A 22,114-nucleotide genomic window follows, 5' to 3' on the forward strand; every position below is an offset into this window, starting at 1 on the left:
TTATTACTTTCTGTTTTAAATAAAGTAGGGGGCACCCAGATTTGAACTGGGGACCTCTTGATCTGCAGTCAAATGCTCTACCACTGAGCTATACCCCCTTGCCCTCACTCTCCAACCTTTAAACAATAGAGTGTTGACTATACATATCGACTATATCACGGATTTCTAGCACCTTAATATTCAACAGTTTAATTTTGTAAAGCGCTTTACTGTATGGTTTCTGACTAATTGTCATCTTTGTTTGTTTTCCTTGTTTGTGGATGCAACCATCTTGTGGGAAAAATGCAGAAAAAATATTCCAACCCTCCATCAATAGCTCTACCAGAACTCCATCAATCTGTCTCTTCAAGGCAGAGGCTTCCTTATGTCATCCAGGATTGAAAATAACCTGAAAACAATCAGTCCTCTCCATCTACATTATGTCTTAGTCAAGTGTTTCTCATTTCAAAATAAGTGCTAATGTGCGCAACTACTTGGTTGCAGTGTGTAGCCTCTGTCTACTTCCTGGTTCCTTAGCCAGCAATAGGAAAGTTCCCAGGGTTCCCAAAACACAGTGAAGTATTTGCTATTTTATATTGGCAAAGAAGCAGAAGCCTACAAACATGGTAACCAGTAGGAGAAGTTGACCAGTAAACAACAGCATATACCTAGCCAGTTTATATACACAGGGAATTCACAGAAGCAAGTAGCCATTGAGGAGATAGCAGGTTATTACTTTGATGCTGTTATTACTTTCCGTTTTAAATAAAGTAGGGGGCACCCAGATTTGAACTGGGGACCTCTTGATCTGCAGTCAAATGCTCTACCACTGAGCTATACCCCCTTGCCCTCACTCTCCAACCTTTAAACAATAGAGTGTTGACTATACATATCGACTATATCACGGATTTCTAGCACCTTAATATTCAACAGTTTAATTTTGTAAAGCGCTTTACTGTATGGTTTCTGACTAATTGTCATCTTTGTTTGTTTTCCTTGTTTGTGGATGCAACCATCTTGTGGGAAAAATGCAGAAAAAATATTCCAACCCTCCATCAATAGCTCTACCAGAACTCCATCAATCTGTCTCTTCAAGGCAGAGGCTTCCTTATGTCATCCAGGATTGAAAATAACCTGAAAACAATCAGTCCTCTCCATCTACATTATGTCTTAGTCAAGTGTTTCTCATTTCAAAATAAGTGCTAATGTGCGCAAATACTTGGTTGCAGTGTGTAGCCTCTGTCTACTTCCTGGTTCCTTAGCCAGCAATAGGAAAGTTCCCAGGGTTCCCAAAACACAGTGAAGTATTTGCTATTTTATATTGGCAAAGAAGCAGAAGCCTACAAACATGGTAACCAGTAGGAGAAGTTGACCAGTAAACAACAACTTATACCTAGCCAGTTTATATACACAGGGAATTCACAGAAGCAAGTAGCCATTGAGGAGATAGCAGGTTATTACTTTGATGCTGTTATTACTTTCCGTTTTAAATAAAGTAGGGGGCACCCAGATTTGAACTGGGGACCTCTTGATCTGCAGTCAAATGCTCTACCACTGAGCTATACCCCCTTGCCCTCACTCTCCAACCTTTAAACAATAGAGTGTTGACTATACATATCGACTATATCACGGATTTCTAGCACCTTAATATTCAACAGTTTAATTTTGTAAAGCGCTTTACTGTATGGTTTCTGACTAATTGTCATCTTTGTTTGTTTTCCTTGTTTGTGGATGCAACCATCTTGTGGGAAAAATGCAGAAAAAATATTCCAACCCTCCATCAATAGCTCTACCAGAACTCCATCAATCTGTCTCTTCAAGGCAGAGGCTTCCTTATGTCATCCAGGATTGAAAATAACCTGAAAACAATCAGTCCTCTCCATCTACATTATGTCTTAGTCAAGTGTTTCTCATTTCAAAATAAGTGCAATGGTGCGCAACTACTTGGTTGCAGTGTGTAGCCTCTGTCTACTTCCTGGTTCCTTAGCCAGCAATAGGAAAGTTCCCAGGGTTCCCAAAACACAGTGAAGTATTTGCTATTTTATATTGGCAAAGAAGCAGAAGCCTACAAACATGGTAACCAGTAGGAGAAGTTGACCAGTAAACAACAGCATATACCTAGCCAGTTTATATACACAGGGAATTCACAGAAGCAAGTAGCCATTGAGGAGATAGCAGGTTATTACTTTGATGCTGTTATTACTTTCTGTTTTAAATAAAGTAGGGGGCACCCAGATTTGAACTGGGGACCTCTTGATCTGCAGTCAAATGCTCTACCACTGAGCTATACCCCCTTGCCCTCACTCTCCAACCTTTAAACAATAGAGTGTTGACTATACATATCGACTATATCACGGATTTCTAGCACCTTAATATTCAACAGTTTAATTTTGTAAAGCGCTTTACTGTATGGTTTCTGACTAATTGTCATCTTTGTTTGTTTTCCTTGTTTGTGGATGCAACCATCTTGTGGGAAAAATGCAGAAAAAATATTCCAACCCTCCATCAATAGCTCTACCAGAACTCCATCAATCTGTCTCTTCAAGGCAGAGGCTTCCTTATGTCATCCAGGATTGAAAATAACCTGAAAACAATCAGTCCTCTCCATCTACATTATGTCTTAGTCAAGTGTTTCTCATTTCAAAATAAGTGCTAATGTGCGCAAATACTTGGTTGCAGTGTGTAGCCTCTGTCTACTTCCTGGTTCCTTAGCCAGCAATAGGAAAGTTCCCAGGGTTCCCAAAACACAGTGAAGTATTTGCTATTTTATATTGGCAAAGAAGCAGAAGCCTACAAACATGGTAACCAGTAGGAGAAGTTGACCAGTAAACAACAACATTATACCTAGCCAGTTTATATACACAGGGAATTCACAGAAGCAAGTAGCCATTGAGGAGATAGCAGGTTATTACTTTGATGCTGTTATTACTTTCCGTTTTAAATAAAGTAGGGGGCACCCAGATTTGAACTGGGGACCTCTTGATCTGCAGTCAAATGCTCTACCACTGAGCTATACCCCCTTGCCCTCACTCTCCAACCTTTAAACAATAGAGTGTTGACTATACATATCGACTATATCACGGATTTCTAGCACCTTAATATTCAACAGTTTAATTTTGTAAAGCGCTTTACTGTATGGTTTCTGACTAATTGTCATCTTTGTTTGTTTTCCTTGTTTGTGGATGCAACCATCTTGTGGGAAAAATGCAGAAAAAATATTCCAACCCTCCATCAATAGCTCTACCAGAACTCCATCAATCTGTCTCTTCAAGGCAGAGGCTTCCTTATGTCATCCAGGATTGAAAATAACCTGAAAACAATCAGCCCTCTCCATCTACATTATGTCTTAGTCAAGTGTTTCTCATTTCAAAATAAGTGCTAATGTGCGCAAATACTTGGTTGCAGTGTGTAGCCTCTGTCTACTTCCTGGTTCCTTAGCCAGCAATAGGAAAGTTCCCAGGGTTCCCAAAACACAGTGAAGTATTTGCTATTTTATATTGGCAAAGAAGCAGAAGCCTACAAACATGGTAACCAGTAGGAGAAGTTGACCAGTAAACAACAACTTATACCTAGCTAGTTTATATACACAGGGATTTCACAGAAGCAAGTAGCCATTGAGGAGATAGCAGGTTATTACTTTGATGCTGTATTTACTTTCAGTTTTAAATAAAGTAGGGGGCACCCAGATTTGAACTGGGGACCTCTTGATCTGCAGTCAAATGCTCTACCACTGAGCTATACCCCCTTGCCCTCACTCTCCAACCTTTAAACAATAGAGTGTTGACTATACATATCGACTATATCACGGATTTCTAGCACCTTAATATTCAACAGTTTAATTTTGTAAAGCGCTTTACTGTATGGTTTCTGACTAATTGTCATCTTTGTTTGTTTTCCTTGTTTGTGGATGCAACCATCTTGTGGGAAAAATGCAGAAAAAATATTCCAACCCTCCATCAATAGCTCTACCAGAACTCCATCAATCTGTCTCTTCAAGGCAGAGGCTTCCTTATGTCATCCAGGATTGAAAATAACCTGAAAACAATCAGTCCTCTCCATCTACATTATGTCTTAGTCAAGTGTTTCTCATTTCAAAATCAGTGCTACGATGTGCAACTACTTGGCTGTTGTGTGTAGCCTCTGTCTACTTCCTGGTTCCTTAGCCAGCAATAGGAAAGTTCCCAGGGTTCCCAAAACACAGTGAAGTATTTGCTATTTTATATTGGCAAAGAAGCAGAAGCCTACAAACATGGTAACCAGTAGGAGAAGTTGACCAGTAAACAACAACTTATACCTAGCCAGTTTATATACACAGGGAATTCACAGAAGCAAGTAGCCATTGAGGAGATAGCAGGTTATTACTTTGATGCTGTTATTACTTTCAGTTTTAAATAAAGTAGGGGGCACCCAGATTTGAACTGGGGACCTCTTGATCTGCAGTCAAATGCTCTACCACTGAGCTATACCCCCTTGCCCTCACTCTCCAACCTTTAAACAATAGAGTGTTGACTATACATATCGACTATATCACGGATTTCTAGCACCTTAATATTCAACAGTTTAATTTTGTAAAGCGCTTTACTGTATGGTTTCTGACTAATTGTCATCTTTGTTTGTTTTCCTTGTTTGTGGATGCAACCATCTTGTGGGAAAAATGCAGAAAAAATATTCCAACCCTCCATCAATAGCTCTACCAGAACTCCATCAATCTGTCTCTTCAAGGCAGAGGCTTCCTTATGTCATCCAGGATTGAAAATAACCTGAAAACAATCAGTCCTCTCCATCTACATTATGTCTTAGTCAAGTGTTTCTCATTTCAAAATAAGTGCTAATGTGCGCAAATACTTGGTTGCAGTGTGTAGCCTCTGTCTACTTCCTGGTTCCTTAGCCAGCAATAGGAAAGTTCCCAGGGTTCCCAAAACACAGTGAAGTATTTGCTATTTTATATTGGCAAAGAAGCAGAAGCCTACAAACATGGTAACCAGTAGGAGAAGTTGACCAGTAAACAACAGCATATACCTAGCCAGGGAATTCACAGAAGCAAGTAGCCATTGAGGAGATAGCAGGTTATTACTTTGATGCTGTTATTACTTTCAGTTTTAAATAAAGTAGGGGGCACCCAGATTTGAACTGGGGACCTCTTGATCTGCAGTCAAATGCTCTACCACTGAGCTATACCCCCTTGCCCTCACTCTCCAACCTTTAAACAATAGAGTGTTGACTATACATATCGACTATATCACGGATTTCTAGCACCTTAATATTCAACAGTTTAATTTTGTAAAGCGCTTTACTGTATGGTTTCTGACTAATTGTCATCTTTGTTTGTTTTCCTTGTTTGTGGATGCAACCATCTTGTGGGAAAAATGCAGAAAAAATATTCCAACCCTCCATCAATAGCTCTACCAGAACTCCATCAATCTGTCTCTTCAAGGCAGAGGCTTCCTTATGTCATCCAGGATTGAAAATAACCTGAAAACAATCAGTCCTCTCCATCTACATTATGTCTTAGTCAAGTGTTTTTCTCATTTCAAAATAAGTGCTAATGTGCGCAAATACTTGGTTGCAGTGTGTAGCCTCTGTCTACTTCCTGGTTCCTTAGCCAGCAATAGGAAAGTTCCCAGGGTTCCCAAAACACAGTGAAGTATTTGCTATTTTATATTGGCAAAGAAGCAGAAGCCTACAAACATGGTAACCAGTAGGAGAAGTTGACCAGTAAACAACAGCATATACCTAGCCAGTTTATATACACAGGGAATTCACAGAAGCAAGTAGCCATTGAGGAGATAGCAGGTTATTACTTTGATGCTGTTATTACTTTCTGTTTTAAATAAAGTAGGGGGCACCCAGATTTGAACTGGGGACCTCTTGATCTGCAGTCAAATGCTCTACCACTGAGCTATACCCCCTTGCCCTCACTCTCCAACCTTTAAACAATAGAGTGTTGACTATACATATCGACTATATCACGGATTTCTAGCACCTTAATATTCAACAGTTTAATTTTGTAAAGCGCTTTACTGTATGGTTTCTGACTAATTGTCATCTTTGTTTGTTTTCCTTGTTTGTGGATGCAACCATCTTGTGGGAAAAATGCAGAAAAAATATTCCAACCCTCCATCAATAGCTCTACCAGAACTCCATCAATCTGTCTCTTCAAGGCAGAGGCTTCCTTATGTCATCCAGGATTGAAAATAACCTGAAAACAATCAGTCCTCTCCATCTACATTATGTCTTAGTCAAGTGTTTCTCATTTCAAAATCAGTGCTACGGTGTGCAACTACTTGGTTGCAGTGTGTAGCCTCTGTCTACTTCCTGGTTCCTTAGCCAGCAATAGGAAAGTTCCCAGGGTTCCCAAAACACAGTGAAGTATTTGCTATTTTATATTGGCAAAGAAGCAGAAGCCTACAAACATGGTAACCAGTAGGAGAAGTTGACCAGTAAACAACAGCATTATACCTAGCCAGTTTATATACACAGGGAATTCACAGAAGCAAGTAGCCATTGAGGAGATAGCAGGTTATTACTTTGATGCTGTTATTACTTTCAGTTTTAAATAAAGTAGGGGGCACCCAGATTTGAACTGGGGACCTCTTGATCTGCAGTCAAATGCTCTACCACTGAGCTATACCCCCTTGCCCTCACTCTCCAACCTTTAAACAATAGAGTGTTGACTATACATATCGACTATATCACGGATTTCTAGCACCTTAATATTCAACAGTTTAATTTTGTAAAGCGCTTTACTGTATGGTTTCTGACTAATTGTCATCTTTGTTTGTTTTCCTTGTTTGTGGATGCAACCATCTTGTGGGAAAAATGCAGAAAAAATATTCCAACCCTCCATCAATAGCTCTACCAGAACTCCATCAATCTGTCTCTTCAAGGCAGAGGCTTCCTTATGTCATCCAGGATTGAAAATAACCTGAAAACAATCAGTCCTCTCCATCTACATTATGTCTTAGTCAAGTGTTTCTCATTTCAAAATAAGTGCTAATGTGCGCAACTACTTGGTTGCAGTGTGTAGCCTCTGTCTACTTCCTGGTTCCTTAGCCAGCAATAGGAAAGTTCCCAGGGTTCCCAAAACACAGTGAAGTATTTGCTATTTTATATTGGCAAAGAAGCAGAAGCCTACAAACATGGTAACCAGTAGGAGAAGTTGACCAGTAAACAACAGCATTATACCTAGCCAGTTTATATACACAGGGAATTCACAGAAGCAAGTAGCCATTGAGGAGATAGCAGGTTATTACTTTGATGCTGTTATTACTTTCCGTTTTAAATAAAGTAGGGGGCACCCAGATTTGAACTGGGGACCTCTTGATCTGCAGTCAAATGCTCTACCACTGAGCTATACCCCCTTGCCCTCACTCTCCAACCTTTAAACAATAGAGTGTTGACTATACATATCGACTATATCACGGATTTCTAGCACCTTAATATTCAACAGTTTAATTTTGTAAAGCGCTTTACTGTATGGTTTCTGACTAATTGTCATCTTTGTTTGTTTTCCTTGTTTGTGGATGCAACCATCTTGTGGGAAAAATGCAGAAAAAATATTCCAACCCTCCATCAATAGCTCTACCAGAACTCCATCAATCTGTCTCTTCAAGGCAGAGGCTTCCTTATGTCATCCAGGATTGAAAATAACCTGAAAACAATCAGTCCTCTCCATCTACATTATGTCTTAGTCAAGTGTTTCTCATTTCAAAATAAGTGCAATGGTGCGCAACTACTTGGTTGCAGTGTGTAGCCTCTGTCTACTTCCTGGTTCCTTAGCCAGCAATAGGAAAGTTCCCAGGGTTCCCAAAACACAGTGAAGTATTTGCTATTTTATATTGGCAAAGAAGCAGAAGCCTACAAACATGGTAACCAGTAGGAGAAGTTGACCAGTAAACAACAACTTATACCTAGCCAGTTTATATACACAGGGAATTCACAGAAGCAAGTAGCCATTGAGGAGATAGCAGGTTATTACTTTGATGCTGTTATTACTTTCAGTTTTAAATAAAGTAGGGGGCACCCAGATTTGAACTGGGGACCTCTTGATCTGCAGTCAAATGCTCTACCACTGAGCTATACCCCCTTGCCCTCACTCTCCAACCTTTAAACAATAGAGTGTTGACTATACATATCGACTATATCACGGATTTCTAGCACCTTAATATTCAACAGTTTAATTTTGTAAAGCGCTTTACTGTATGGTTTCTGACTAATTGTCATCTTTGTTTGTTTTCCTTGTTTGTGGATGCAACCATCTTGTGGGAAAAATGCAGAAAAAATATTCCAACCCTCCATCAATAGCTCTACCAGAACTCCATCAATCTGTCTCTTCAAGGCAGAGGCTTCCTTATGTCATCCAGGATTGAAAATAACCTGAAAACAATCAGTCCTCTCCATCTACATTATGTCTTAGTCAAGTGTTTCTCATTTCAAAATAAGTGCTAATGTGCGCAACTACTTGGCTGTTGTATGTAGCCTCTGTCTACTTCCTGGTTCCTTAGCCAGCAATAGGACAGTTCCCAGGGTTCCCAAAACACAGTGAAGTATTTGCTATTTTATATTGGCAAAGAAGCAGAAGCCTACAAACATGGTAACCAGTAGGAGAAGTTGACCAGTAAACAACAGCATTATACCTAGCCAGTTTATATACACAGGGAATTCACAGAAGCAAGTAGCCATTGAGGAGATAGCAGGTTATTACTTTGATGCTGTATTTACTTTCAGTTTTAAATAAAGTAGGGGGCACCCAGATTTGAACTGGGGACCTCTTGATCTGCAGTCAAATGCTCTACCACTGAGCTATACCCCCTTGCCCTCACTCTCCAACCTTTAAACAATAGAGTGTTGACTATACATATCGACTATATCACGGATTTCTAGCACCTTAATATTCCACAGTTAATTTTGTAAAGCGCTTTACTGTATGGTTTCTGACTAATTGTCATCTTTGTTTGTTTTCCTTGTTTGTGGATGCAACCATCTTGTGGGAAAAATGCAGAAAAAATATTCCAACCCTCCATCAATAGCTCTACCAGAACTCCATCAATCTGTCTCTTCAAGGCAGAGGCTTCCTTATGTCATCCAGGATTGAAAATAACCTGAAAACAATCAGTCTTCTCCATCTACATTATGTCTTAGTCAAGTGTTTCTCATTTCAAAATAAGTGCTATGGTGCGCAACTACTTGGTTGCAGTGTGTAGCCTCTGTCTACTTCCTGGTTCCTTAGCCAGCAATAGGAAAGTTCCCAGGGTTCCCAAAACACAGTGAAGTATTTGCTATTTTCTATTGACAAACAAGCATCAATTTACGAAAAAAAAAAACAGACTTGTGCTGTACTTGTAGTCGTACACTGAACTGGCTTCTGACCTGCCTTTTAAACTATCCCATTGTTTTGCTTTATAAAAGCCTACACATGTCCAAATTACAAATTCACAGTGTTGTCCCTAAAAGATGTATCTTATGAAAACTGACTTCGTCTGCTAAATCTCATACAGAGAAAGAGAAAATTGAGTATATTTTAACCACAGGTTCAACAGAGAAATGTTTTCCCCTTTTTTCTTCTTCGTCTAGACATTTTATTCGGTTTGCTCCCAGCAACAAAACAGGGAACTGGTTACTTTTTCCTTGAATTGCTTGGTGTATTCAGCTAAAAATCATCAGCATTATCACTATTTTATCACAATGAATTTGTCGTTCCTTTTAAACTACCCCCCCCCCCACACACACACACACACACACACACACACACACACACACACACTTTTACCCTAACTATTAACAGTATATGAATAACCTTAACCTAACCTCAAATAAACACAACATAACTCTAACAGTAAACCCTATGTAAACCCCCTACATTAGGGCCGGCTTGTGTCCTCCCATGAGGCCTATTGGTCTTCAGAAAGTAACTGATTAAACCAGAAAAATGGTCTTGGTAGTTAACATAAACATACAACGCAACCTATAAATTTGCCATGTGATCCCCCCACCCCCAAAATGACATCTTTATGACTGTTTTTTTTTTTTCCTTTTCGCCATGTCAGTTTGTGTCTCCTCTGTTTACAGAGAGTTGCCCTGTCTTTTGACTTTCCTTTTTACGGACATTACCTGAGGCAGATCACCATTGCAACAGGAGGTATGCCTTCATCAAACTAACAGATGCTCAAGTAACCTTTCCTCCTTTCCTACATATGTTCAGAGTGTGCTTTTTACAGATGAACAAATCATATTTGGGAGTTACATATTTTTCCATCTGGTCTTTCTTCATTCAGGATTTATCTTCACGGGAGATGTTATTCACCGTATGCTGACCACCACACAGTACATCGCCCCTCTGATGGCTAATTTTGACCCCAGCTACTCTAAAGACTCCACCGTTCAGTACCTGGATAATGGTATAACATAATCTCACTTGTTAACGCCCAGAAATTCCACAGATGTTTAAGACTAACATGTTTTTTTAGGAGAAGTGTTTGTGGTCCACTGGGAGCGGGTCAGACTTCCAGGCAAGGAGTCGGAAGGAGCCTTTACATTTCAGGCTGCTCTTTATAAGACAGGAAGAATCACCTTCAGCTACAGAGACGTGAGGCACATCTGTCATCTCTTCTCTTAAGACGTCTAACCTCATAATTCTCAACCGTACCTTCATGGCCAGCCTCGACATTCTCCTGTCTGTTCAACAGATCCCTCTGTCTCTAGCTGTGATTGGATCAGCCGAACATCCAGTCAAGGTCGGCTTGTCAGATGCCTTCATGGTCACGTCATCCACTTCTCAATCACCAGGTTAATGAAGATTTTTTAGTATACATGCAGCACCCTCCACACTTGTTGGCACTTCTGGTTAAGATGTGTGTGAAGCAACAACAAATTAATATTTTATTACAATACCAAAATCTCTGATTGAAATAATAGGTGGGATTTCTGGCACCCTTAATAATTCCTTTGAAATAACTATAACTGAAGCCTTTTACTTTTTTTAAGCCAATCAGAGTGTGAAAAAACTTTGGATTGGTAAACCATGACTTTTTTTTTACCTGGGGCATATAACTAATTTCTCTAGGCCACTCTTAAAAATAGGAAAGACGAGAGAACATGTCGCTTAAGTGAGGTAGACATGTTAATCTTGATAAGTCATGGAAGGTGACAAGTAATGACCATTTGCCTAAACTTGTGCATATCTGGAGTCCGACCAATAGTTAGAAGTTTTAAAACAGTTGGAACTACGACAAACCAGGCTGGACAAAGAATAAAGTTGAATTTTTTTGTACAGTGTTGAAGATGACAAGGGAGGCAAGAAAAATCTGCAAAGCTCACTACAACACTAAGTCTTCAGGTGAACAAGTTTTCACTGCAGCTTGTACCTATACGGCAACTGGTTGTTTGGAGTTGTTGCCAGGAAAATAATGTTTCTGTCCTACACTCACAAATGTCAACATGTGGATTACCAGTATGTGTGCTTTGGCCTGATGAGACTGCTTTTCAGCAACTAACACTCCAGGTGGGTCTGAGATGAAATAAAGGGCGTATATTAAAACACATCCTGCCTACCATCAAGTCAGGTGGAGGATCTGTGACACTGTGTTGCTCGTCCAAAGGCCCAGTACAAGGCATCAAAGATTTTTCTCTTTTTTGTTTAAATTCCTGGAATTTTAAATGCAAATTCTGGGGAGTCTATGTCAGGAAAATAAAGCATGCATTGCCATTTGGTCTTGCAGCAGGACATGGATCCATAATATGAGGACAAATCAACACAGAAACAGAATCCACCTTCGTCCATGCCATCTCAGGCCCCAGGCTTTGTGGGATAAGCTTAAGAGAAGAGTGCATAAGAAAAAATCTAAGACTCTGGATAATTTAAAGAGATTGGGCAGAAGAATGGTCAAAGATCGTTCTCCCTTCATGGTCCAACCTGACACAGTGTTGTTGGAGAGGTTTTATGTAAACAGAAAGAGCCCAACAAACAGATTAGACATATCTTTATGACAAGTGTGAGTGGTCTGCTGCTACACAGTCCTGCATGACACAAATGTGAGGCACTTTCCTACTCCTCTGTCTCAGAACCGGAGTTTATTTCTTCAGCAAACATGAGCTTCAGTAGCTTGTTTGTTTTAGCTAGCCACTTGGGCCAGGCTTTGCTGGATCAATGAGCCTCTACTGCCCATGGCCTGTCAGCAGTGCACGTCTGTAGGTCATAGATTTTACCAGATACTGACCACATTAGAACAGGAACACCCCTGGTTTTAGAGATGCTCTGACCGATCCGTCTATATCCAAATTTGGCCTTTGTCATGGTGACTAAGGTCTTCTTAACTTCTGAGTGGTCACAATAGTATGCATGTTGGATGTATTTCTTAACACTGGATTTTTCAAGCACTGAACATCTGTGATCAAATGAAATAAAATGTGGTTTTCTTCCATATTTTGGATCTATTTTAAGACTTTTTACAGATATTTACCAGTGATGCTAATAAATGTGAAAGGCTTGGTAATTAACCACTGCTATATGTAAGCCTAAATCTTATTTCTCTTTTCCAGATGGAGCACAGCAAACCATCTATGAGTACCATCGAGTTGAGATCGACATGACAAAGATTACCAACTCATCTGCTGTGGAGCTCACGCCACTGCCCAGTTAGGGAGCTCTGTTACCTTTCAAGACAGTTCAATGATATACACTTCAAACCAATCAAATATATATTTTATGTTTTTGCCTTCCCTTTGCAGCCTGCCTCCTATATGACAGCTGTGAGCTCTGCCTGTCCTCCAACCAAAGCTCTGGCTGCAGTTGGTGTAACGTTCTCCAGAGGTGAGCAGCAGCTCCTTCTTCAGCCCCAAAGTACAAGCCAAATATAATGTCACCCTTTGTTTTCTACAAACATTGTGTTTCAGGTGCTCAGATGGCATGGACCGACACAGGCAGGAATGGTTGGATTATTCCTGTTCAGAGGAGGTATGACTGGACCACAGACATCTGCTCTGATGTTCCTGTGATTTGAAGTAAAGCGGAGTTTTGTCGGCCTGTGTGTGAACAGAGCAAAGATGCAACCTGCGACGATTACTTCAGGGATGACGGTTTCACGGGTTCCACCGTTGCTCCGCAAACAGAGGACATTACGCCTCTGACTCCAGGACAAGGAGGGTGTAAAAAAGGTACGATTTTCTAGACGCTATACACATGATTTATATTTTTTGGTGATCATTACTATTTAACAATTCCAGAGTAGAACTGCAAAGCTAAACTCACTCGTTTCTTCCAGACGATCAGATTTTCATGACAGGCAGCGGTGAGTCACAAACTCAAATTTGTATCTACAAACTGTAGTTTTGGATTTAAAAACATGCGATTTAATCTCTGCTGCAGATGTGAAAACAGAGTCTTCGACCAAGAGTAAAGGATTGTCTCACACTGGCATCATAGCTGGCATAGCAGCTGCTCTGGTTTTACTCCTGGCTCTGATACTTGTCGCCGTCTGCATCCATTGCTATCCCACTGGCTCATCGCGGCTTTACCTCATCCAGGTACACTGCCGACACCAAGGTTATAACTTAAATGAATTCTGGCATACAAGTTTTACTTGTTGTATGTATATGTATATACATATATATATACAATTATTATTACTATCAATACATGTCAACAGAGACGCAAAAGCTACTGGCCATCCATGAAGTTCCAAAACCAGCAACCAGGATACACAGAGGTGGAGGGAGATGGTCATGAAAAATACAGCATTGTGGAAGCTGGGCCGTGCTGAAATCAGAGAAATATATGTACACTTATAGATAAGATCATTGCAAACAGTTACCTTTTAAATTTATGTTTTACTCTGAAGCATTGTGACTTTTTTTCCCCCCGAAGGATAAAACATTTATGTTATTTTGGAACAGTGTCACTTAGTTTTAGGTTGTTTTTTTTGTGTGTGACAATTAGCCAGCATTTGCACATTGATCAGTTCCAAATTAAATCTGTTGTCCAAAGATGTGTATCTATGACGGTAATCTTATGAATTTCAATTTGCTTTTCTTCATCGATCCAATAAATAAAATGAAAAATGTGAGATTTTAGTGTTTTGTTGTGCTTTTATTTGATTGGTCTTTTTGTGAAGAACTCCTGAATTCTGTTGGAAAACACAGTGTGCCTTGCAAATGTCCCCACATTTCTTTGCAAACACAAACTTGAATGCATTCTGTTAAGACATTTATTCAAAGACATAAAATAGCCCATAATTGTGAAGAAAAATGAAAGTGATGCATGGTTTTCAATTTCTCATCATAGATCTCAGGGTTTGTTATGTAATTGCCCGTTTTAGTCAATAAACGGAGACAATTCAGTCAATACGAGGCCATTTAATTAGAATGCAGTGAGGTGTAAACACTAGTGAACTGCGCTATGAAGACCAAGGAACACGGCAGACAGGTTAGTAATAAAACTGCGCCAAAATATAATGCAGGGCACATGATATCATGTCATAACCAAATTCACAAATGTAGAAGACATTTTTACTGTTGTTTTCCAAATACAATAGCATAACTTTAGGTTAGTAAGGATTTTTCTTTTAAGAATATAGAAAAACAGACCTGAAATAGTAAAAAATTATTTTGGGTATTGTTGGTGTGTTCTTGAAAGTACTGTATTTTCAGTTCTCTTTTATTATCTGAAATTGTCCTGTTGCAGCTGTAACCCAGCAAAATTGCTTTATTTTTTAACTTCCTTTTTTTTTAACCATTTTCTAGAAATGTTCAATGAATAATCCGTGACTTCCTGTTTTCCCGAGACACAAATACAGAAAAATATGACAGAGGTCTGATTGTTTTAGCAATTCTTCTGAATGGTAAAAACACAAGAACATCCCATTCAATTAAAGGAAGAGCTTGCCAAACTTCATGAGTCAGGAGACTGCTACTAGAAATTAGCTACTCGCAAAGGTTGAGAATCCAGGAGATGGCAAATCTCTATAACTTAATCATGCAACATCGGGAACAGGAGAGTAAGATGATAAACCTCACTGTTAGAGAACTGCAGCATTATATTGCATCATAGTCCTAAATTGTCTTTAGGTGTCTGTTTTTCTGGGTTGACCGTGTTATTATGACTGCCAAGGGTAAGGAAGAGTGGATGGATGCTGAAGGTGCTGATAACGTTGGCCAGCAGGTGTCGCTCCACGCAATCGTTTCACGTGGACGTGAAGTGGGACATGCAGTGAACGTGGCAGATGTGTAAAATTGTGATTTAGGAGCACTGAATTGGTGGAGCCCCAAAAATCTGCAAGATGACTGCATGAGTTTGCTATGCGAGAGCAGATGGAGCTCGGATAGGACAAAACAGGAGGCGCACGGTGCTCGACGAGCCACCTCTAAATGCTCATTTGCAACCACTTTAAAACAGCTGCGTCAATATTTGTTGGATATATTCAAATTACACATCTCTCTCCACTGAATCCTCTTATGAGTATCTATTTATTAAATGTTCATTAAGGAGGGGTGGCGGGAAATGACCCAAATTGTAGATTTCCTTCTCCTCCTCGCTGCGCACGGGCACGCGCGTCGTAAGGAAGAAGAGGAGGGCGTCGGGGGCGCGCTTTCCGTGTCTGGTTAGTGGACTGACAGCCAGCTGTGCGGCTTCAACAACAATCTCCTCTGCTACGTACGGCTAGATTCTGGTTTTGGTCTGCCGCGGATCACATCTGTCCCCCTGCAGCTGGTCTTCCAAAGCCGAAGCTCGACAGTTTTGGCCCGTATCGTCGCCGGGTTGTCTGCTAGCCAGCTAAGAAGAGCGTTTCCCCCCCAAACATGAATCCGTTGTGTGGCAGATGTAATCAAGTCGTTTACCCCACGGAAAAAGTGAACTGTCTGGATAAGGTAAGAGCTCGAAATCTCTTTCTTTTTTTAACTGAAAAATAGCTCAAACTGGGTTTTATGGACTGTACGTGGGCTTGTTTCCGCTTCGCTTTAAAGCCAGAACCGTTCACATATTTTTTTATTTTTTTTTTGGTGAATGAACCGAACCGAAGAGCCCAGCGGAGGAACAGGTACGTCGACGTTAGCATGCTAGCGGCTAGCCCGCGTCTGGGAATGCGGTGGCACCGCAACGTGGGCGAAAGGGGGGGAAATGGTCTCCACCTGGGTTAATAGTGCAGTTATGTGGAGCTGGCTTGGTGTATTAAATCGGACCACGGTGTCTGGTTTGCCCCTCCAAGCGAGGCTACAACCGAGCCTGGGCCCGAAGCGACAGACTGCCATCAAACAGGGCGTATCTGTTCACCGTTCGGTACGTTTTTTTGTTTTTTTAACCCGGGAACTCCCCCAGGTGGACATGTTTCCGCTGGGTTTTCTGAACGGACAAAAAAAAAAAAAAAAAAAAAGCACTTTTTAACCCGAACACGTTTGTCCACCTCCCCAGGTGACGCGGATCGTCTCGGTTTCGCCGGCTAATCTCAAATCGAGGAGGGGGATTATTAGCTAAAAGGCTCGTTCGGATTCACCGAAAACACAAAAGCTAATCTCAGATCAAGTGGTAATCCAATCAATTTTACCCTCCGTGACTCCGTGAAAGATCAGTCACAGGCAGTGGCGGCACGACGAAAGGAAGTGTTAATGGTTCCTGTTCTGTAACTACTAGAAGAACATGAATATTACAACTATTTAACTTCATTTTTTAGTACTTTGGGCTGCTCTCTTATTCAGGGGTCAACTCAGAAAGTCGTTACAGTTTACACAGACGTGGCAGATTTTTTTTCAATCTGACGCAACCGGGATTCGAACCCGGGAACCCCCGCATCAAAGACGCTGACTTAGCCTCGCTAAGTTACATGTAACCCTATGAGCCATTGATGCCAGAAATGCTCAGCGCTTACTGGACTCACCTGGGCGTGGTTTGTTTGCTCTGAATCACATTTAGCTCTGATCAGGACCTCAACTTTTATTTTTTTCCCATCCAGATCTAATATTTTGTACATTTGCTGTGAAATAAATGTATCCATGCGTAGAGTCTACATTCTTTCATCGGTAGGTGAGAACTCCAAGAAAAATGCAAGTTGTTGTCAGCCAACAGTGTTTTTTTTTGCAAACGTCAGGTAGTTTATTGGTCTCACCAGCTGGTTAGTTATCACATTCTTTTTCCACTTTATATAGAAAAACACAATGTTGCTCATCTTTAATACATACAGTGCTTTAAAAAGTATAAAGCATTGTTTTTTTTTTTCTTGCCTCCTTTTTTTTCTTCTCAAATTTTTTGGGTTTATCCTAACCAACCTGGTCCTGTAGAAAAGGTAATCACCCTCATAAACCTAATAATCGTTTGTGCCACCCAGCAACTTAGTTAAGTGTGTAATACCTGGAGTCTTTTACATTGCCTGGAAAACATGGGACCGGTTTTATTTGCCTAGTTGTTGTTTCTTAATTCAGCTACACTGCGGTGTTTTTAGCAGCTTCTTGAAGGTCGCGCCACTTCACCTCAATCAGACCTAAGAGTGGACTTTGACTAAGCCGCTCTAAAACCTTCATTTTGTTGTTTTTGACCCTATCAGAGGCGGGCATGCTGCTGTGCTTCAGATCGTCGTCCTGCTGGGAAAGTGTATATGTAATGCCATTTCACAAACTGCTAGCTGGGCTTTCTTCTTCAGGGTTTTCTGGTGGTGGGTTGGATTAATGGTCGGTTGCTTCTGTTAAGACGAGTCGTCCAGGTCATGAAGGGCCTGCCATGCTACGACCAGCATGCTCGACTCTTAGTATAATGTTCTTTAGCTGATAGGCTGTTATTTTTGCACCAGATGTGATGAGACTCACACCTTCCAAAAAGTTGCTTTTTAGGGAATATTCTGCCAAAAGTCTCCTCATCAATAGCAGCAGATGTAAGACGGGCCTTTGCGTTGCTTTTGACCTTGGAGATCAATGGATGACATTTTTGCCCAGTTTAGCTTTTATATTTAAATCATGAACAGAGTTCCCGCAGTGCTCTAGGTGCTGTTCTTGGTTCTTTTCTGCTCTCCTTGAGTCGTGGATGCGGTCTTGGGAGTAATTTTGGTAGGCTGGCCACTTTTAATTTGTGGATAATGTCTCTCGCTGTGGTTAAACGTGGGTCCAAAAGCCCTAGATGTGCCTCTGCAGCCCCTTGAAGACTGATGGATGTGGATAAATTTGTTTAATTTTGTTTAACTCTGGTCAGGATGACCTACTTCATGGTTCTGATTAAAGGATTTCATCAGTTATGATAATCATGCCTGGGCCTGGCGAGGTCAATAGTTTAATTTAAAACATTTAGGTGAAACAAACAAGTTAAAACAGGAAAAATCTTGAAGCGGTAAAACACTTTCTACTTCTTTTTTTTTTTTTCCCCCTCCAGAGCTGTAGCTCGTTTTAGTATATCAAGCAGATAATTTGTGCAATGGAAGGCTATAGAAAGTCAATCGCTGTTGAGATCTGCTTATCTGTCAGTGCTGATGGACGAGAAAGGTGGGGTAAAAAGCTCACAAAGCACTTTATCTAAAGTAACATCCTCCCCAGACTGGATGCATTACTCTTCTGCAGAACGGACACCAATGATATTATCCCATTGTTCTCTCTCTGCTGGAACGGATTCACCTCACAAACCCCTCCGTGCCCACAAGCCGCCCCATCACCACACGGCAGATTAGGCATCTTCGCACAAGTGATGTTGGTTTGTTACAAAGCCGGGATTGATGGGAATCAAATTGCCACCAGTGCAGCCTGAATGCGCTCAGGAATCTGCCCCGGAGCGGAGTGCATTCCAGCAGACCGACACTCCCATGCAACATGCTCCGTCCGAGGGCCTGCAGCGCCGTGTCTCGTCTCCCAATCACAGCGAGCTAGCTCGCCGTGTGTTGACACTTTCTGCCACCCTGTATCAGTTTTTCGCCCCTTCAGAACCCAACGAGGAGGCGGCCTCCCCTTTTCTTCCTCGGAGCTGCACGCGTTTCCCCATCTTTGCATAAAGCAGTCAAGGCCGAACCGTCCCGAGTATTTTTCCATCTGCTCAGCTCGATGTTCTGTGGGTTAGCGCCTTTGGTTCTGACTCCACTGACAGCCATTTCCACCTGACTGCCTCCTCCCGTAGCAGCAGCAGCCCAACTACCAGGCCCGTTTGTCTTTTTTTTTTTTTTTTTTTTTTTTTTTACCCAGTGTCCTGTCTAGCAATGTGGCAATAAAAATTGATATCTTAATGCCAAATAGAGCTCGACAGATTTTACTTTCACAAGTGGAGCAAACAGCTTTCGCCATAATGCTCCGCTTGATTTGTGCGTGTAAATAGCTTTATTGTGATTCCTTCAGGGAGAATTTCAAATTATATGGACACTACAATGGGAAAGTAGGAGAGTAAAAGAAAAACAAGAAGAGAAAAAAAAAGAGAAAGAAGAGGTGAAAGAAAGAAGAGATAAAAGGAAGAGAATGATAAAACTTCCTCTGTCTGCTCCATCACCTGGAAAGAGACACAAAAAGAACAGCACAACCAACAGACATAAACCAACAGATACAATCGTGTAACACCTTGATACCATTGCTAAATCATATGTATTATTATTTAAGCTGACATGTGTAATGTGATACCTAAAAAAAAAAAAAAAGGTAAAAGAAAGTAAATAAATTATAGCCTTTCTGTATATAAGTGAACATTTAGGCCCGTTTGTCAGCGCTGGGTTCCTGAACACGTAAAGCAGGGCTGGGCCCGGCGGTGAGAGCACGTCGACTACAGGAAGTGAACTTTGGTCCTGGCTCCTCTTTACAGCTCTTCTACTTTCATGTAGGCCTCAGCAAACCGGCCTGTTGCACAAAGTTAATAGAAGCCTATTTAGCTAGTTTCTTATTTGTCATATCCCCAAAAGGCTGTTGAGGTTCAGCCGCTCAGATGCTTTAACTCTGATAAAGTGCTGTTTCAGCAAAGGTGTGCGTCTGTGTCAGTTTTCCAGTTAAACAGGACTAGTGGATAAAAACACAGTCTGGCCTGGTAGGAGGAAAGCTTCCTTTTCCGCTCTGTTGGTGCGTCTAACTGCTTTTACTGCATATTTTTACTGCATTTTGCCAAGCTGCCCTGCAGGTTGCACGGCTGTTCTTGATTTCGTTTTATTTTTGGGTCGCGTTAGTAGTCATCTAATTTAATATATGGGCCACTGTGTCGTGGGTTAGCTTCTGCTGGGGTGGTTAACTTGCCGCTTGTTCAGAAGTCCACAGATAGTTTGTGAGAGTGCTTGCTTCATAGTTCATGTCGACCTTGTGAGGCAAAAAAAAAAGAGACGCTGCTCTTAAATTTGGCTGTGGGCTTCTGAATATAGTAACTGTGTCTGTATATCTGAATTATCGCTGCAGCACTTGAAAGAGTTTTCACTACTGCTGGATTTTATGCAATTATATATTACTTGCATAAGTAGTTTAGGCAGGAGGTCTTGATTTCATTTTTTTTATTTTTTATTTTTTATTTTTTTGGAGAAGGGGAATGTGCACCTTCGACAACACGGGCACGTCATGGAAAGCAGGAACAAACCATGTGGCGTTCTGCACGGATTGTGTTTTAGATGTATTCACTGAACTTTCAGAAGCCACTTAACCTTTCGGGTTTTTTGTTTTTGTCTTGGCATTTTGCTCCATACTCTTGTAAAATCTTCTTGGCTCTCATTTTATTAAGTTTTTGCTAGTTAAGCAGTCAGGTTTATCCCAATATTTTTACATACTTTTAAACAGTATGTTTTTCAGGTTGTATTTAGTTTTTAAATGTTTATTTAAGACTCTCAGGTTTTGTCCACCAGCTGATTTTCATTCCATATTTTGTACCTCTCTATTTTCACAGGAAGTTATCTTAATATGCATTTATTTAAGTTTTATGTCAGTTAACTCTGACCTCAGAACTGTTCAGACATGCATAAACTAAAAGGGTTAATACAGCATTATCTCTCCATATAACAGCATAAAAACCAGTGTATAATGCTGTCTTCAGGCTCTTTGTGACCAGCAGCTTGTTTCTAAATCTTTAACTAACTATTCCCTTTGGCTCTAGCTCTCAGGTCACCTTTTCTGCATTTCATTCAATCCTTTGGTATCAACCAATTCATTTTGTACTCAAAAAAACAAACTATTTTGTGCACACATGGTTTAGCATTGCATATCATTTTAGTTCTTTTGGTAATTTACTTTTTTAATAAGAAAAAGGGACTAATAATCACAAAAAATGTTCCGCTCAATTCAATTCATTCATATAGCGCCAATTCACAACATGTCATCTCAAAGCGCTTTACCAAGTCGGGTCACGCAGCGACGATGGACTGTCGCTTGCAATGTGTCGCTAACTTTGCGACGATCCCTCATACAAAGCATGCATGTGGTGACAGTGGAGAGGAAAATTCCCCTTTAACAGAAAGAAAGCTCCAGCTCAGTGTGAACCACAGACATAAATAGGTAGACGCCTCATTGGGCGCAGGTTTGCACGTCGACGTCACCGCCATATTGTATGTGGCAGAAAGTAGTGAACGTCTAAGCTTATGTTCCCTGTATATATGTTTTAAGTATTCAGATAGAAAGATATAGATGGAGCTTATATATAGTTGTAAAAAAATATATAGAGATTAATTGATAGAGATTGGCAGCCAGATTGGCTTTTGATCGATGTTTTGATTGATGTGCATATATAGATTTTGAAGTATTCTAAATAAATAGGTGTGTGTGTGTTTATATAAAAGTAAATGCCCAGATTATAGATTTATGTGTGTGGGTAGATCTATAGATTGTTTCATTATTTCTTAAAACCGTGTGAACCTTTTTAAGATTTGGTATAGACACAGATTAGCAACAGACTTTTTGGGGGAGTATTAAAGAGATAAAATTACTAATATGAGAAAAAGGTCATAGGAGAATAAAGTGGAAAAAAAGAAAAATGTAGTAATATTATGAGAAAAACGTCATATTATGACAATTAAGGTGGAACATCTCCAGAATAGTCAAAGTTTGCAGAACTATTTCAGTCCTGGAGTAATAGGGCCAGGTTAGATTCTTATAATTATTTTTATCCTTTATGAGAATAAAGTCAGGAAAATGAAGCCAAAGGGATATGAAAATAAACACGTAATATTACAAAAAATTAAAATATTATGAATATAAAGTATATTCTGAGATTAAAGTCCCTCTGATA

General features: G+C 40.4%; 2 protein-coding genes and 13 non-coding genes across 15 annotated transcripts in view; 2 read left to right on the plus strand and 13 right to left on the minus strand.

Moving 5' to 3' along the window:
• Window positions 1–26: 26 nt before the first annotated feature.
• On the minus strand, window positions 27–98 carry trnac-gca. Its single transcript has one exon. It is a non-coding gene; the product is annotated as a tRNA-Cys (tRNA).
• Window positions 99–751: 653 nt separating this feature from the next.
• On the minus strand, window positions 752–823 carry trnac-gca. Its single transcript has one exon. It is a non-coding gene; the product is annotated as a tRNA-Cys (tRNA).
• A 653-nt stretch (window positions 824–1,476) lies between these two features.
• trnac-gca lies at window positions 1,477–1,548 on the minus strand. The gene has a single exon. It is a non-coding gene; the product is annotated as a tRNA-Cys (tRNA).
• A 653-nt stretch (window positions 1,549–2,201) lies between these two features.
• Window positions 2,202–2,273, minus strand: trnac-gca. The gene has a single exon. It is a non-coding gene; the product is annotated as a tRNA-Cys (tRNA).
• Window positions 2,274–2,927: 654 nt separating this feature from the next.
• On the minus strand, window positions 2,928–2,999 carry trnac-gca. The gene has a single exon. It is a non-coding gene; the product is annotated as a tRNA-Cys (tRNA).
• Window positions 3,000–3,652: 653 nt separating this feature from the next.
• On the minus strand, window positions 3,653–3,724 carry trnac-gca. The gene has a single exon. It is a non-coding gene; the product is annotated as a tRNA-Cys (tRNA).
• A 653-nt stretch (window positions 3,725–4,377) lies between these two features.
• On the minus strand, window positions 4,378–4,449 carry trnac-gca. Its single transcript has one exon. It is a non-coding gene; the product is annotated as a tRNA-Cys (tRNA).
• A 640-nt stretch (window positions 4,450–5,089) lies between these two features.
• trnac-gca lies at window positions 5,090–5,161 on the minus strand. The gene has a single exon. It is a non-coding gene; the product is annotated as a tRNA-Cys (tRNA).
• A 655-nt stretch (window positions 5,162–5,816) lies between these two features.
• On the minus strand, window positions 5,817–5,888 carry trnac-gca. The gene has a single exon. It is a non-coding gene; the product is annotated as a tRNA-Cys (tRNA).
• A 654-nt stretch (window positions 5,889–6,542) lies between these two features.
• On the minus strand, window positions 6,543–6,614 carry trnac-gca. The gene has a single exon. It is a non-coding gene; the product is annotated as a tRNA-Cys (tRNA).
• A 654-nt stretch (window positions 6,615–7,268) lies between these two features.
• trnac-gca lies at window positions 7,269–7,340 on the minus strand. Its single transcript has one exon. It is a non-coding gene; the product is annotated as a tRNA-Cys (tRNA).
• Window positions 7,341–7,993: 653 nt separating this feature from the next.
• trnac-gca lies at window positions 7,994–8,065 on the minus strand. Its single transcript has one exon. It is a non-coding gene; the product is annotated as a tRNA-Cys (tRNA).
• A 654-nt stretch (window positions 8,066–8,719) lies between these two features.
• trnac-gca lies at window positions 8,720–8,791 on the minus strand. Its single transcript has one exon. It is a non-coding gene; the product is annotated as a tRNA-Cys (tRNA).
• A 1,211-nt stretch (window positions 8,792–10,002) lies between these two features.
• On the plus strand, window positions 10,003–14,039 carry LOC105916480 (plexin domain-containing protein 1; the record flags this gene model as incomplete). Its single annotated transcript, XM_036134209.1, has 11 exons — window positions 10,003–10,117; window positions 10,254–10,376; window positions 10,446–10,564; window positions 10,665–10,764; window positions 12,517–12,612; window positions 12,706–12,787; window positions 12,871–12,931; window positions 13,014–13,131; window positions 13,239–13,265; window positions 13,343–13,500; window positions 13,623–14,039. Coding segments are annotated over 11 exons (1,113 nt in total), but the record flags the coding sequence as incomplete, so codon positions are not given.
• Window positions 14,040–15,281: 1,242 nt separating this feature from the next.
• The window catches only part of LOC105916489 (LIM zinc-binding domain-containing Nebulette), a gene marked incomplete at its 3' end in the record, with an annotated part of 38,365 nt that continues 31,532 nt past the window's right edge, over window positions 15,282–22,114 (plus strand). The window contains 1 exon segment of the mRNA XM_036134210.1: window positions 15,282–15,840. Within this exon segment, the coding sequence (XP_035990103.1) occupies window positions 15,772–15,840 (69 nt within the window).

This window comes from Fundulus heteroclitus, unplaced genomic scaffold, assembly GCF_011125445.2.
Source record: "Fundulus heteroclitus isolate FHET01 unplaced genomic scaffold, MU-UCD_Fhet_4.1 scaffold_767, whole genome shotgun sequence".
In the NCBI taxonomy this organism is placed as follows: Eukaryota; Metazoa; Chordata; class Actinopteri; order Cyprinodontiformes; family Fundulidae; genus Fundulus; species Fundulus heteroclitus.